At 42.8% G+C, this 16279-nt stretch overlaps 1 protein-coding gene across 1 annotated transcript in view; it reads right to left on the bottom strand.

Annotated features, from left to right (window-relative positions):
* Nucleotides 1-5592: 5592 nt before the first annotated feature.
* The window catches only part of PCNX2 (pecanex 2), a 156482-nt gene continuing 145795 nt past the window's right edge, over nt 5593-16279 (bottom strand). The window contains exons 29-34 of the mRNA XM_086460994.1: nt 16012-16156; nt 14589-14819; nt 13965-14239; nt 12737-12921; nt 7845-8293; nt 5593-5767 (exon numbers count right to left, since the gene is read on the bottom strand). Coding sequence (XP_086317120.1) covers nt 5606-5767; nt 7845-8293; nt 12737-12921; nt 13965-14239; nt 14589-14819; nt 16012-16156 — 1447 coding nt within the window. The 3' untranslated portion in view covers nt 5593-5605. The remainder of the gene's footprint in view (nt 5768-7844; nt 8294-12736; nt 12922-13964; nt 14240-14588; nt 14820-16011; nt 16157-16279) is intronic.

Raw genomic sequence — 16279 nt, 5'->3', positions numbered from 1 at the left:
CCAGTGTGCTTGTAATACTTTTAAACCATTGTCTCATGGTGCAAGGAAGACCTTTTGTAGTGAGGGTAGTTAGTCACTGAAAAAACTTCCAAAATGGAGGTGGATTTTTCCTTCACTGTGAATTGTGAGTGAAGTATCAGCCCTTTTAAATCAAAGGGTATTTTTGCTACTCACATCAGCGGCTCTTGCTTTCTGCTACCTATCTCAAGATTGGTGAGAGTCTTTAATTTGTTGTTCTTTTTTTTTTTTTTAAGCCCATCTTCTCTCTGAGATAGAGTGCTTTTCAAGAGAAATAAAGAAAAATTTTGTGGTCTGTGTTCAGCAGGAGATCCTAGATGACCATAACAGTCATGTCTGGCCTTTAAATCTGAGACAGTCCTGAACAAATGATTTGCCTGTGTCAAATATGCATTGAGTGGGTGAGAAACTAGTATTTCCAACTGAACTTAGTTTTTATGACACACTATGTTTACTTTAGAGGTAAAAATTTATTTTCTGGTCTTGCACTAGCAAAATACTTGGAAGGCCTTGAGAGCACTGTAACAACAAACAGAGCATTCACAATTCCCTGATGGGCCGATTTTACTAATAGCACGCATTTGGTGAAAATAACCTCTGATGTACCAGCAAGATTCCAGATGACAACACTACTGCACCTGCAGGTTTTAATTGGTGCAAAAAAGGGGAGAATATGAGGTACCAATTACGCTCTCGAAGCCCCAGAATCAAGGACATTTTTGGCAAGGAGGATTGTAATTCCAATATAAAATTGCACACAGCATGGAATAAACAGGGCCTGCATTATTTATCATGCATTAGACAATTTTTGACTTGTAAAACTCTGAGAAGGCTGAATGAGAGAGGTGAATCTCTAACGCTGGACCTACTGCAAAGTTAATTATAAGTAATATGTCTGTGTTGCAGATTTAAGGATGTACAAGCACTAGTGAAACATTGTAATTAAAGACTAGCTCCCAATCCAGGGAGTAATCTAAATATGGCAATAATTGGGTAGTTAAAAAATACACATTGATGAGAAAATTATTATTACATGCTGGAGAATTTCACTGGTAATTCTAATCTTCTAGAATGAGCTGCAAAAATTCAGCTAATCTTTAACTTAAATTCCCCAGCAAGACAAGAGCAGTCAGTTGGTGGGTTGGAGCCAAGTGCAGATGACATTTCTTGCTTTATTCTAATAAATAGCTTTTAGAAAAAGCTGTGAATGACATTGCAGAGACTCCTAGGAGCTTAACAGTTTCAGAATGTCAGTCACAGATACTGAGAGTATTGGCCACCTTGTCGAGGGAAATAAGACTCGCACTGGTAAGTCCTTTTTGTTAACGTGTGTCTTAAATGCAGTGAATGCCAAGATTTTCTGTCGATGGGAATGAGGTGAGACATTTCAACGAGAACTCCTCACACAGAAGTTTGTATGACACTTCAAAGTCGAGGGAACAGCAGGACCTCTGGCATTTATATTTTTGGATGAACGGAAATGAACTTTGTACATTGTGCCCATCACTGTTTCCTACTTGCTTGCTCCGGTGGGAAACAGCCCAGCTGGGGGCTTGACAACGTACCTGGTGGATGTGAGCAGTTCAGCAGCCTGTGGTTGGCTTTGATAAAATGTTACTAAAGTCTTTTTACCAGATCTCTGGGCGGTGTTTCACCCTTAGCAGTGTAGCACCTGGCTTTTACTGTATGATGTAAACAAGGGCCTATTAGTGAAAGGAAAGTTTAGGAAAACAAAATGGGAGCAAGTATCTCACACTTAATGCAAGGGCTAAAGTACTGCATTTGTGCGCCTTTTTTTTTTTTTTTTTAACACCATATACTCATTATACTCCTTCCTGTAGCCTGCTGTACTGTATGTGTTCCTCTGCTCTCTGGTTGCGAGGGTCCTGCTGAGCCAGTATGGATAAAAATCACTCCAGATGTTTCTTTTTGGCAGTGGTGATGTTATCTGGGGTTAAGCTGGAGGGGAGGCAGATAGGCCCTCCATCTCTTCATCCCTTCTGACATTTCTATGAAAGAACCGCAGGTACCAAATGCTCTCATGGATTGAGTGCTTGATTTCCTCAAAGGATGCATTCAGCTTGCTAGTGAGACAGGAGTGTCACTGCTTTCTGGTTGTGAAAATAAGAAGGTTCTGGGCTGGCTGAATGAGCATCAGGCAGGTTTCTGCTTTGAGCCCCAGCTGAGTAAGTGGCCTCTGCAGCTCTGGAAAAATTCAAGCATAGCACCTGAATCTTGAAGACTGACACAAAATGGAACCACATATAAAAGGTACTTAGGTGTTGGTGGTGGCCATCCTTCCTGCGTTACAGCTGTGGTAAGAGATCAGACATGTAACGCAGGCAAACTGTTCAGCCTGAGCAACTTCAGGGCCAAGTTTTAACAACAGCATTCTGCATTGTGAAATGTATCGTTAGAGCCGCAGCTGATGGAAAAGCAGTGAAAGTTGCCTTTGCTTTTCATTCAGAGCCCAAAACTGCCCAACAGGTTGGGTTCCTGGGGTGTCACGGGTACCTTCGTCTTGCAACTCTGAAGCACCTCATCTGTGAGGTTGAGTATCAAGCTGCTGAGGTCTTTCAGGAATAAAGGTATGGCTTAAAGCCTTTGTGTATCTGTAGGCACTGGTGCTGAGAATAGCATTCCTGTGGACTTGGGTGCCTTTTGGTGCTATACAGAGCTGTTCTGAGCAGCTTGCTGTTGAAACAGGCCTTGTGTAAAGGTTAGGTACCTGTTTGTTTGCTTTGCGTGCATCAGGGCCTTGAATGCATCTTCCGTCATGTTCAAAGTAATCGGGTCTATCTCTACCTCATGCAAACATGGAGGGAGATCTAAGCTGTGTTTAATCAATACAACCTACAGGTAAAGTTCTAGGCTTTATTTCTAATCCCCGTGTCTGGTTATTCTGTAGGATTGGGCCATATTTAACATTAAGAGTGTTTGTGTTATCTTTGATTTTTTTTTTGTCTTTGTTACTGTTGTTAATGGTCACTCTTCAGGTGGTTTTTTTTTTTTCAACCTACTATGCTACAGTAACAACTTTAAGGCAAAATAAAAACTGTGTAAGCCATGGCTACAAAAAGGAACTAATTTTTGAATCTTACTTTGACTCCTGCTCTGCCCTGCCTTGCCCTGCTATCGCACTGTGCCTCAGCAGCGGAGTCAGGACGTGCCTTTCCTGGTAGCCAGCCGGCTCAGCAGAAGGCTGGGCTTCGTGGCACACTGCTGTCCCCAAGGAGTTACGCTCCAGGGGCTGGCAGCTGGAACTGCATCAGGAACTGCGAGGCAGCTGCGCTGTGTTAGGGGACGGTACCAGAGGGCATGGAGATGGTGGAGTCTCTTACAGAAGATGTGCTGGGGGAAGGTGGTGCTGTGGGGCCTCGGCTCATGCAAAGCAGACAGAGCAGCTTGCTGCTGGTAGGATTTGTACGGCTGCCTCACAATCTGGTTTAGTATGCTGGAGTTGGATAGAATAATTTAGGTTGATTTGGAGTACTGGAATTACTTATTTTCGATGGAAATTAATTCAAACTTAAGTTAAAGAGGTGAAAATGGGAGGCCTAAGCGAGGCATATGGGAAAGTTCTTCTGCAGCTGCATGCTTGCCCTGCCTCCACGGAAGGCAGGGGTTTAGGAAGACAAACCTGTGATGGTTTATCTTAGACTGCCATGCAGAAGCCCCCAAGGCAGAAATGGGGCTGGTGGCTATTAGTAAAAGCCCTCCACCTACCGGTATAACCTCCATCCTTCATTTGTAACGAAGTGCTTCATGAGCAGGGTAGTGGGAGGAGAGGTGTTATCTGCCAGAAATGGTCGGAAGGGAGCAGCTGAATTCAGTTTCCTCTGCCCCATCACACCTGGATGCTGGAGGAGACATTAGTAGGGCCTAACCTGCACTGATGACCATGTGTCTCACAGGGCCGGACGTGAATATTCTGCTTTTAGCCTTTTGTACGTGAGTAGAATTTTGCCTAGGTTGTGCTGAGCCTTAAAATAATCAGTTAATCAAGATGTGAAATGAAAGAAAACCACTAGATTTCGCCATCTTGTAAGGCAGAAAGCAGGTGAAAACAATTCAAATAAAAAAGAAAACTCAAAAACTGCTGCCACACAAAACATACTTGGATCATTTTATTTTCACTATTGTTATTTAGTTCTACTACTTATAATCTTAAGTGTGGCACAGTAGGAAGCTCAGAATGCAACTATGTATCGCTGAACAGTAATGAGACTTACTTACAGCATCTCTTGTTTAAATCTTTCTTGTTAATTGGGAAGAGACAGCCTGGCTGCACATCATCGTGTTGAGAATTAGAAACAATCTATGGTAGTTACAGTAAAGAGAAACAGCAAGACACTGATAGCTGCAATTTTTTTAATTTAAAAAGAAAAAAAGAAAGAAGAATGAGAACACGCGTGCGTGTTTAGATGCTATAGTAGAGGAAGGATTTGTTGTAGCCTTTTGCCTTCCAAGGTAGTCATGCATTCCTGTAAATCAGTGTTTGCTGAACTTTGTGAACGCATAGCCTCCCTTTTTGCTCATCTATCTTTATGCAACTACTAACTTGGCAGCAGCTCGGTTTCTCTGGGGGAGGGAAATCAGAATGCTCTGTAATTACTGGCTAGAAGGTTTTATGGACACTGAGCTGTGTCCAGCAATTAAAGGCATTTAGCTGTTCTCTTCCTAATACAAACACTTCCAGGCAACAATTACAGCCTGCTTTGCACTTTCCTGTCCCTGAGGATTCCCCTGGGCCCTTTTGCAACTCCCATGGGGGCTGCTGCCTGGAATTTGAGAAACTGCTGTAAACCAAAGAGGAGCACGAGATAATACCTAAGAGCAGCTGTTTATGCAAAGCTGCTTTCTCTGCAAATAAGGTGCACCATATGCTTTGAAGGCTTTCCATGCACTGGTACTTTCTTTTCTAATGTTTCTGTTAATCTGTGTAGCGTGGCTCGTTCACACAGTGTTTCAGTATGGCTGCATGCAGTATATCAGTCTGTGATGCTATGTTGCTATTCAGAATTACCACCTGCATAACATGTTGAAAACAAATAAGATATTTGCTGTTGGAAAAAAAAAAATCTGATTTAGCTCTAATGTTACAGTACATGTTGTACTGTCCTTTTATGTATTTGTTGCTTCTGTTCAGAGTTGCCTTTTGCTATATGTTATATATCAAATGCCAATTAGTTTGCATGCAATCAGCTGTTCAGTTATGGCAGGAAAGAGATGTCTTGTGTGCTTTTCACTGAGTTGTATTAATATTTCCCACTGTATTCATTTGTGATTCCAACCATTGCAGGGGAAGGAACGTCAAACAGGTTGTATTCATTGCTCTAGGATTTACAAGAACCTGAGATGAAGTGGCACTGTGTGTTTCTTAGGACATCTTCCAACCCTACTCACGCCAAGGCCTTTAGCTGAAGAACACCTGCCCCATAGTATTCTTGTGTGGAAGTTAGAAAAATAAACATTTGGAGGTTGCTTGTTACATTTGAAAGAACTTAAACCCACGTGCAGCTCCCTGACTTAACTCTGTCTTGATTTAATTCTAAGCAGCGTGTGGCCCTTACACTAGGAATAGTCCTTACTGCTCCTCAGACAGGCTTTGCTGAGAAGCGGTGTCTTCCAGGGCCATATCTTCTTGGCTGGCCCTTCTGCACTCCATGAATATGGTGTGGGCCGGGCCTGCCTCTCGCCGTCCTCTAGGTTCTGCAGCATCCGTTGCTTCGCAGGTCTCAGTTTGTTGCTAGAAAGAAAAAGTCAACTAGTTTAGGAAATGTCTAAGTAACACTTGAGCTATTTTTTGAAGTGACAGGTGAAAAAAGTTGAAAAACTGATTTAGGAATATCATTCTGTGAAACTGCATGGGATTCTTAACATGCATTATTCACAAGGGACTTCTGAAGAGGTACTTGACACACTTTGTGTAACACATACATTTGGAAAGAAAAGCAGACCAGGAGCTAGAGGTTTAGTACCACAGATGTATGTGTATAGAGAGCTGTGAAATAATTTAGATTGAAAAGGACTCCTGGAGGTCATCCAGTCCAAACCACTGCTCCAAGCAGGGCTGACTTCTAAGAAGTTGAATCGGATTGTTCTGGGGCTTGTTTTATACACCAAATTTTAAATCCAACTTAGAAAGAAACCTTTTCATCAAAACTGGGATGCAATTATCAGTCTGAAAATGTTAGGCTCAGTGTCACCCCATTGTAAGGAGTCCATTAGTATAAAAGCTTTGCAGAACTGTGCTAACATTTAAATAAAACACTTCCTCCTTACCACTTTCAATCAAATAGGCACCTGGGCTCTGAGCAGCTACCTTGGCCAGGACTCACCTCATTTACATTTAACCGTGTAGTCTTAGCATATCATCTAGGCTGTCGATGGTTGGCAGAGAGATACAAGTGTCCCGGGGACAATTTCTTCCTCACAGCTGTAAGGACAGCGTGGATTGTCCTCTCCACTGAATAGAGAGGCCACACCAACAATCTACTGAGACTTCAGGCCCAAATTTTAGATGGCTTAAAGTTAGATGAGGTGAATCCTACCATGAGTACTCAGCATTGCAGACTGGCTGAGTTCTTGCAAATTAGGCTATAAACTCTTGAGAGCTGGAATTATGCCTCGTCATCTGGTATGTTCAGCTGTACATGTAAAAATATTAGTAATGCTCATTAGAGTAATAAAACAGGATCAGACCCAGATGAGTAACACTCAGTCAACTTCTGTTGAAGGTCATGGCAAAACTCCAGGGAACTATACCATACATGGTATTTTTTGAGAGCAAAATAGACACAGGCTAAGGAGCTGTTTTCACTTGAGGTTTGGGGGATTCTTTGACAATTAGGGAAGTTATACACAGTTCAGAATGATAGTAGCAGAAGAGTGTTTTGGACTTTCCATATCCACAGTCATATGGATATGCCAATCCAGAGTCATATCTCTTGCCAATTCGGTTTCCATTTTGATAGGCCAAATGCAAAGTCTGTCTTAATTACGTGGTCAGTCCACCCCTAGTTGCAGTTGCCCTTTATCTCTAGCCCATCTTCTCATATTACTGCTCTGTCATACTGAGGTGAAACTTTCAAAAATCAGGAAAGCAACTGATGTCAACCAAAGTTAAATAAATATACTTAAGTAGATAATAAAACAATAACACTACTATGTGTGTTGAATTTTCCAGGGGAGATGGGAATACAACTGGGAGCCTACTGGGAAGAGGGGTGCGAGTTCTTTGTGTGTACTGTTTTGCTGTTAGAAAATGCTGAATCACAGGGCATGCAGGTTTCCTTTGGGAAATGCTTCCTACAGGCTTCCTTTGACTAACCCTTTCAGCAACAAGGTTTTCAGGTCCTGGATTGAATTTCTGGTCGGAGAGAGGGACGGAAAAGTGCACTGCTCAGTGGGAACCGTTCCTTTTTGTACAAATAATTAAGTCCTGTGTAAGCAAGCAAGGAGGGAGCTATTTAGTCTGCTTTATGATGGTGCTCATCACCTGGGCTGCAGAAAATGGAGACCTAAGTCCCTCGTCTGAGTGAAAGGAAGAGGGACTTTGCCCCAGTTTGCAATTTCAGGTGCTTGCCTAACAGCCACCCTGACAAATACATCACTCTCATATACACTCTAATATTAAACAGTCTTACTTTCATTGTGACACAGCAAAATTCAAACCAAATACCAAAATCCTGACGTGCTGGAAAAGACTCTTTTTCTTCTGTGAGAAGGAAGAAGCCAAATGGTGGTGAGGACAGCTCAGGAACGGGACAGGAGAGCAGCACAGTAGCTCACGCTTAGTGCTGCTATTTTGGCTTCAGCCTTACCCGAGCTGCTTGACTTGCTGCTCTAGCGGATGGACCCATGGCGATATTCATACTGCTGGATGACTGGGTGTCACTGGTGTTACCTCCGTCTGCAGCTGAGAGCCCAGAAATCACCAAAGCACTTGAAAAACTTCTCTTGCCGAACAGCAGGCTGAGAGTTGAGCTGGTGGAAGAGGCCAGACTGGACCTGAGCATTGCTGCAGCACGGTCCTGCACAGTCAGCTGGCCAGCAACTGGAACGGCGGGGGACTGGGAAAACACAGATGTTGCCGAGTTGTGGAATGACAGCTGACTACTAGAAAGCCTTTGGGCAATTTCATGGGCAGATGTAGATGTTTGGATGAAAGGCTGGCGGCTTTCTACAATTGGTCCAGAATGACTTGAAGCAGGGGGCCTTTGGTTTAAAACAGTGTGTGCCTGGACGGACTGACTCCTGGGTTTTCTCCTGCCTTTAAAAGAAAGATTAATGTATTTAAGTAAGTGGCATCCTGATGAACTCCATGCTCTCGACACTGTCCCATGTGTACATATTACTATTGGCATATTACTACTGGTTTTATCAGCATAAGAATCCCAAGAATAACAGAAATAACACACTGCTAAACCTATGAACCTTTCTGAGTTTTTCACTACAAGGGTTCTGGCGCTTGGTCAGAATAGCTGCAGTGGTTCTGCACTGAGTCAAGAGAGAGGAAAATGAGAAGACACCCCGAGGAAAGGACAGTAATCACAGGCACACACCTATCCTGCCACATACATTTCAATCTGCCCAGTCAATGACTGAGCATAGTATTGGTGTAACTCAAGACCCATTTGACAAGCACACTAAATATCCACCTTAAAGGGCTTGGTATAATTAAATGCAAAAATAACACAAAAAACCGATGAGTTAAAACAATAGCATATTAAAAAGAATTACTCCTGTATATGGGGAAAGAAAATTTGAGAATTCAACGAAGTGGAAGACTATAGCATTCAAGCCACAAGAGCTTTTAAGACTAATATTAAACTATATCTGAGTTCTGGGAGTGGTATTTACAAAAGATTACCCTCTGGTTAGGGTAGGCTACTGGAAGTCTGAATGAGACCCATGTAAGGCTTTTGCCCTATTCTGTGAAGATTAGGTAAGCTGTTCTGATGTGCCTAGACCACTTCTGTCTTCCTGTACATACCCCCCCCCCCCCATTTTTAACATTTGTATCAACATCTTATATTATTCAAACAAATAATTTCTGTATTTCTTATGCATATTTAAAAAGGTATAGAACAAAACTTAAATCAACTGCTCAACCAGCGAATGCACCACCTGCTTGCACCCAGGCGCTCTGCAAATGGCATGCAGCGGGCTGGCACGTGCCACAGGCCCCAAAAGAGTTTACTGCCCCTGCAGACAGGCTCTAACCCCAGCTTACGCAGCAAATGCCCAGTCACGCGAGTGCCTGATGGGCTTTTTTGCTTTCCAGGAAACTCCAAACATTAACACAAGCTGGCATTTTGGTTTCCTAGCTATAGCTGTGGGGTAGAGAGTTGATGCCAGAAAATCTGTTGAGAGCCATCAACACAGAATCAAGTTTTTCTGTCAGGCATTTCCAGGTTGTTGGTAATTTTATTTGCTTTGGTTTTTCCCAGTACTCAGACTACGGAGGGGAGGGAAGCACAGAAACTCCTCCACGTACTAAAATTTTGCAGGCATAAAGGAATATAAATCTCACACTATCTTCTAGAAACATGACTGCTGAATTTATGAGGGTTTCAGTAATGCAGAATTTCATATTCAAACTATTTACATTATATAGCTGAAACACGCTGGTTTACATCCACAGACCAGCCTTCCAGAGGCCGGTATCATTAGCCTCATTTTTCAGATGCTGAAGCAAAGAGAATTTTGATAACTTGGCACAGAGTCAGATGGCAGAGCTGGGCCACAGCCTGACTGGGCCTCTTTAGCTGGACTAAAACCTAGTTGGTCTGGCAAGCACTGGGCACTTTCACACCCCACTTACAATGTATCTTTAGTTCTACTTCTATACTCCCAAAACAATAAAAAAATAATTTTCCTAAGATGGCATGCAAAGCAGCGTTCTCTGTAATAAGAGCTCCAAGTTCTCGGCTTGAGAGGAACAGGACAGATGCACGTGGCTCCTGTGTGCCATGTTGCCAGTGTCCTCTGCACTTGGGGCGTGATCCATCGGGAGGGCACGCGCTGTGGTGGGGTCAGGCCCGGCTGCCACACTGGCACCGGTGCGCACGTCTGGCCTCTGCAGGGATTTGGGTTCTTGAAACTCTGGGGTTTTGTTTAAGTGCTTTGGTTTCTACATCTGATGGTTATTTTAATATGTCACCGTCGTTAAAGAAAAAGAATGGGCTGGAATTAAGAACAGAGGGGCTGTGCTGCATTAGTTTGTGCAGGGGCTAACATGGCCAAACATCTGTTTGTGGTTTAAACTGCCAGGCTGACCCCTGTCCAAAAGTATTCTATATTCATTCCAAATGCAGTGGTTAGAGCATTGGACAGGAGACCACCCGCGTCTACACATAAATAACTCTGTCCTTGAAAACACTTAGGAAACAAAGGCTGTTCTATAAACTGCATCATGAAATAAGGACACTTTGGGGGAGAACCCCACACGTTTCCAGTGCTCCTGATTTGGGTCGCACTTTTATATCGGGCTTTCATTGCATTTTGCAGACTTGATGGCACCAGGCTGCAAAATGAAATATGAAATATGAAAACATTAAATGCACTTGATTCAAGATTATGACTCTAGAAGGGATTGCTGTGATCATCTAGTCTGCTGTGCTATGCAGCGTGGCCACAGAACTTCCTGGAATTAATTCCTGTATGGTGTTACTGATTACTACGATTATTTTTAAGAAATGCATCCAATATCACCAGTCATGGAGAATCCATCTTAACCCTTGGTCACTTGTTTCACTATTTACTCTCACTGTTAAAAATGTGCACCTGATTTCAAATCTGAATTTGTTTAGCTTTGTTATGTCCAACTCTGCTCAAATCAACTGTCTTTGGTCACCTTTTGTTGCCCAGGTAAGTGCTTACAGGCTACGACCAAAGCATCTTCTACAACATAAATTGTTTGAAAGCTCTTAGTCTTTCACTACAGGATGTATTTCCCAGACCTTTGGTAATATTTGAACTCCTTCCAAATTAAAAATGTCCTTCTTAAATCCAGGCACTAGGACTGTGCGTGGTAGGCTAACAGTGTCCTGAGCCAAAGTCAGATTGTTACACACGCATTACCAAGGTCACCCCATTCATTCTGCTTTTTTAAGAGCAGGCATAGGGTAAGTTCTTTCCCAGTCCTCTGGTGTTGCCTTAGTGTCCCAATACTTTCTGAAGATCAAACAGAACTTGCTTTTTAACCAGGTCTCTTAAAAATCCTCCTTGAATGACAGTCATTTGGATTTGCTCAATTAAGCAGGCAGCTTTGATAGCCGCTCTTTCATCAGATCGTAGAAATAGATTAACTGCATTGTTCCCCAATACAAACCAGACGCTTCTTCTCTCATTTCTACATTACTGGCAACTCTGCCTTTCTATACTGTGATGGATCAAGACCATTGTTTGGATTTCTTTTGCTTCTAATACTCTTTAAAAAGAGACAGCCACAAACCCACTTTCATCTTTTTGTCCTTAAGAGTGCTAGCCAGAAACTTCTTGTTTCACTCTTTCTCTTATCAGCGGTCTCTCAGGACTGAATACTGATTTGCATTTGCTGTTTCCCACTTCCTTGCATTTGTTGTGCATTTCTTCATTTTACCTCAAAGCCGGGTTGCTTTTCTTACCTAAGTGTGACCTTCTCTCTTGACTGTGGTTTTCTGGGCACCCAATATGTTCTTTTAAACAACTCACAATTAACTTTCATTCTTGTATAGCATGCTCAGGATCATTATTTTACAATTAAGTTTGCCATTCTGATTACTGCAGTGTCAAGCTATGAGTATGCGCATGGGGATTCCTCTAACGCTAGACTCAATTAAAAGAAGCAGTTACTTTATTCTTACAACATGATTTATATTCAGGGATGATTTTCTCCAGTCCTGTCCATTATCTTTAATGATAGGTCAAAATGATTTAACAGGAAACAAACAAGTGTCATACCCCTCTAGTTCTCTGCTTTAATTTATACAGTAATACCACAACTCGTTGAAAGGTTGAGTGAATCTGCTTTACTTTACAAGTCCTGATGCCACAGTGATAGGTCTCACAGTGAACCACTGCCAAACTTAATGTATATTTCCAATGTGAAGGCCAGTAGTTCTACCTTGTGAATATGTCTGAAGTACTTTGAATCCATCATTTAATATGAGAAGGGCTCAGCTGTTAGTTGACAGAATGATTGGCAACATTTAATGTTCTCCTGGTAACTGCTGTATAGACATAAGAAGTTATTTCCTATTTGTTTGATCTCCACATGTGCTGATGAACAGCCAAACCAATTCCTTGAATAAATTGTCATGGTCCTTCCAAGATAATTAAGATTTTTGCATACTTTCACTTCTGCCGTTCCCAGCCAATGATAATCACAGGTTCACTGTGGTACGGGCTCCCTGCATTGCACGTGTAGACTCCCTCCCATCTGCATTTCTCATTCCAGCATTGTCAGTGGCCCCTCCTACTCCAAAAGTTACACAAAAAGGAGTTGGACAGTGGAACCTTTACTGAATCACATTTGTCTTATACCCTCCCAGTAAATACCTGGAACTGTATCATGAAGCCATCTCCTACATGTGCTTGGTCATTATGAAAGACAAAGCTCGCTCTCTCTCAAATTGGTTTTCCACTGGACATGAGCACTCTCCAAAAGCCTCTGCCTACGCAGCCCCTCAGGAGAAGACTACATAAAAATCTGAGTAAATGGTGCAAATACCTGCACGCTGTTGGACCTCTTGAGAAGAAGCTTGCAACTGAGGGGTTCCATCTCTGGTGGGCTGTGAGCTGCTGCTCTGGCTTGAATTGCCTGTGGAATTGCTGCCAGACGAAGGCGCCCCTCCACTATCTGCCTCTTCAACGTTACCTCTCTCGTGGTGAGCTGCATGGCAGTCCTTCCGCATTCTGTTGGCAGGAACAGAAGCGTGGTCAGCCATTTATTATGCATGAAATTTGTGCCACCAACATCAGGTGCCCTCAAGATGTGTAACTGTACTCTCTCATACCGCTGCAGGTCTTTTGATATTTTATGAGATGACAAAGATGATGATGTGGTAAGCTTACTTGGAACAAAATTGTGTATGACACAACCCAAACCTTTCCTTGGGTGTGTTAAGTGGCTTTGGAGCCTTGCAAGACCTTAGGACTCTTTATCTAATTTTACAGTGGTCTCTAAAGATTAACTTTTGCATGAGGTAACCAAGTAGCAAAGAAGGAGGAACGGGCTGGAGGGAGCTCAGTGGGAATGAGCTGTGTGGTGGGAAACTAGCATAATAAGCCATAATAACTAGCATGACAATCTTGGCATTTTAGTGTAGGGCTTAGCATGCAAGCTGGCTCCCACAGTCTCTCCATGGTCCCCTGCCTCTCCTCAGCCACAGTGGTGACAGGGCAGGTGAAGGGAATGAGACCAAGAGTGAGTTACTACTCTATGACAAGAGCATGTAGGACAGAGATGGAACATGTCAGATACTCATAATGCATACCTAGGGGAAGTCAGGCAGTTTTGGTGGACAGTAAGCACATGTTTAGATGCATTTTGATCAAGAACAATGATGTTGGGATGGTCATCTATACTGCCAAAGCTTTGGAGCATAACCCACCATAACCCACCAACACATTTACTCATGTTCTGACACATCACTGACTGACAGAAAAGATACCCTTATTTACAAGGCATACACAGTAAAATTCCCTGGAATAAGGGAAATGTCTGTAGTGCTAAGTGATTTGATAATGACTCTTGTGGAACATGTAGAAAGCAATTGAGCAAAAATGAGTTAATGAATTTGCTATCTGCTATATCTGTAGGGCTCTTTTCTTATATTCCGAGTTATTTGCAATTATTTTTTTTTACTCAGATGACAGTATGGGATTACTTTAACAGAAAATACAGTTGAACTAAGACTGCCAGGTTTCTATCAGCATAGTGAAAATTTAACACCTACCTTAACCATTTGGATCTGAACCACTTTTTAATGTTGTCCAAACTGACAGGTCCCCCCCAAATGTTCCTCAGTTGGCTGTGTGTCCCAAGGTACGAGGTGGTTAAAGGGGAAACGTACATTGGATATCCCAGTGGCTGATCACATGAAGAATTAATTAAGTTCCGCAAGACCTGTTTATTGTTCTGGATGCTTCCTCTCTCCGGGTTACGATTGCGTAAGAAAATCAGTTCCTGTTGCTGCCCAGCCCAAAGCCCTCTGACGCACTCCTTGTTGACCTATGGGTAGGTTAAAAACACGTGGGTCATGTCAAAACGTTTGCTACTTAAGATGCAGAACTACGTGATCTAGGTAGAACGGCAATAGCTGTGTGTGCAAACACTTCATGTCTTTGTGCCAACAGGTTTTATGAACCTTTCTGGCTACTTCCTGGTAAAGCCTGGACTGTTATTTCAGATGGACAAATACATGGGTGCAAAATGGAAGTCAACCAAAGAGAGCTCTTTTAGCCTCCGGTCCCTACTCCAGTAACTACAATCAACCTCTCTTTTTGGCCAGCTTACTCAGAAATAACATTAGTCACCACAGCCCGAAATTACCCCAGTATTAGAAAGATGGTCTATGTACCTTGATAACCTTGAAGCTCAAGTAGCTTTTGTGGAGCATGATAACTTTATATTCATCTGCTCCTTCATCTACCACGTGTCGCAAGGTTAGCAGCTCCTCTCTGTTGGAGAGTACAGCGCTGCGCCAGGCTGGGTCCCCTTCGTGACAAATCACCACCTTTTCCTCAAAAGATTGGATCGCTTCGTACAAAACGGCTGGGTCCTCATACTCATCTGGGCAGGTGAACTGGTCCTGGTAGTACAGGAAAGAGTACTGAAAAGGTCGGGAGTACTTGTGAAAACACAAAACCTATTAACAATAATCAAAATCCTGTTTTTCAAACAGTTGCCAGCTGACCCGCCAAGTGACTTGCCATTTGATACAGAGTGTCTTTAGGAAGGTAGAATAATTAATTTAACAGTAATCTAGAAAGGTATGATTTTTGTTTTATTGTAACCTGTTCCGATCTCACGTCTCCACTGGACAAAGACACTCTGAGAATGCCAGCTTATCCACTTTCTTCTGACTAAGCGGGAAACCACAGGAGGCTGAGCTTTTGGGTAAGCCGGAGGGAGATTGGAATCACCTGAGGCGTTCCACAGTTCTTGTGGAAATCCCTATTTTTATTCACGAAAAACCACCAACAAAAGCACAGGCTGGGAATCAAACAGCAGCTACCACAGTATTGTGTTACTACTTTAGCTGTAACTAAACAGCAGCAACGCGGCCAGTGATAACATTCATAAAATTGTTGTGTCAAATTCTCAGATACTAATTCACAGCAGTTCCACTTCAGTTTCATTCACAGCAATTATAAATATCATGCATAATAAAAGCATGTGTTCCTAAATCTTAACTTGCCAGGGCAAGAACAATATCAAGTCCAAGCTATACAGGGGTTGACGTGAAGGAATTGGAGCAACTTCAGTGGAGGTGTGCCAGATTTTTACAACTGAAAAGAGAACGGGGTCAGAAACAGCCTGACCTAATCAAACAGCAGTGACACTAACCCTTCAACCCACCCACCTTTCAGCTGCGTCTTTTTTAACATATGGAAGCGTCACGTGTATTGCCATTCATGAAAGGACCAATAAATTAGCAATTCACGTATTTCTTTTCAGTCTAGAAACCATCTTTATAGTATCCATGCAAGTAAAACGACATGACCATCAGTTTTGTTTTGATGAAAAAATGCAGGGTCAAGCTCTGCAATATCAGGGGTTTCAAGTGGGCAGCTGGGGGGTACGGAAAAGAAGATCAAGTGAATGCAAAATAAATAAATGCCAAGCTTTTCCATTTTGGTTAAGGAAGTTTCTCAGAATAAGGCAACAAGTACTCCTTTTCCCGCTTGTTGTTTTTTTTCTTTGGACAGTTTCTAAGGTTTCCTGTGTTTCCCAAAGAAAGCAGATGCAGTAGTAAAACTTAAAACCAAAACTGACCCTACCTGGTGTAGCTTCAGAGACATTCGGATTGCCGGGGCGACAACCTTATGCAATAGATCCATGTCTGCAAAGACCCACTCATCTTTTGCTGCTATCCGAAAGTCTCCTTTGAACAGTGCGTGGAGCCCATAAAGAAAAGAGTCCAAGCTGTAAGAGAAAGGCAGCAGTCACTCCCAGAGGCCATTCGCCTCTCACCAAGCCGGACCCCTGCCAGCCCCTGGCCACGTGCTGAGCTGTGCAGTGGCCGGTGGCCCTCCGGCGCGGGGCGAG

Source organism: Leptosomus discolor, chromosome 2 (genome assembly GCF_034619465.1).
Source record: "Leptosomus discolor isolate bLepDis1 chromosome 2, bLepDis1.hap2, whole genome shotgun sequence".
Classification (NCBI taxonomy): Eukaryota; Metazoa; Chordata; class Aves; order Leptosomiformes; family Leptosomidae; genus Leptosomus; species Leptosomus discolor.
This window is presented reverse-complemented; position numbering and strand designations above follow the sequence as displayed.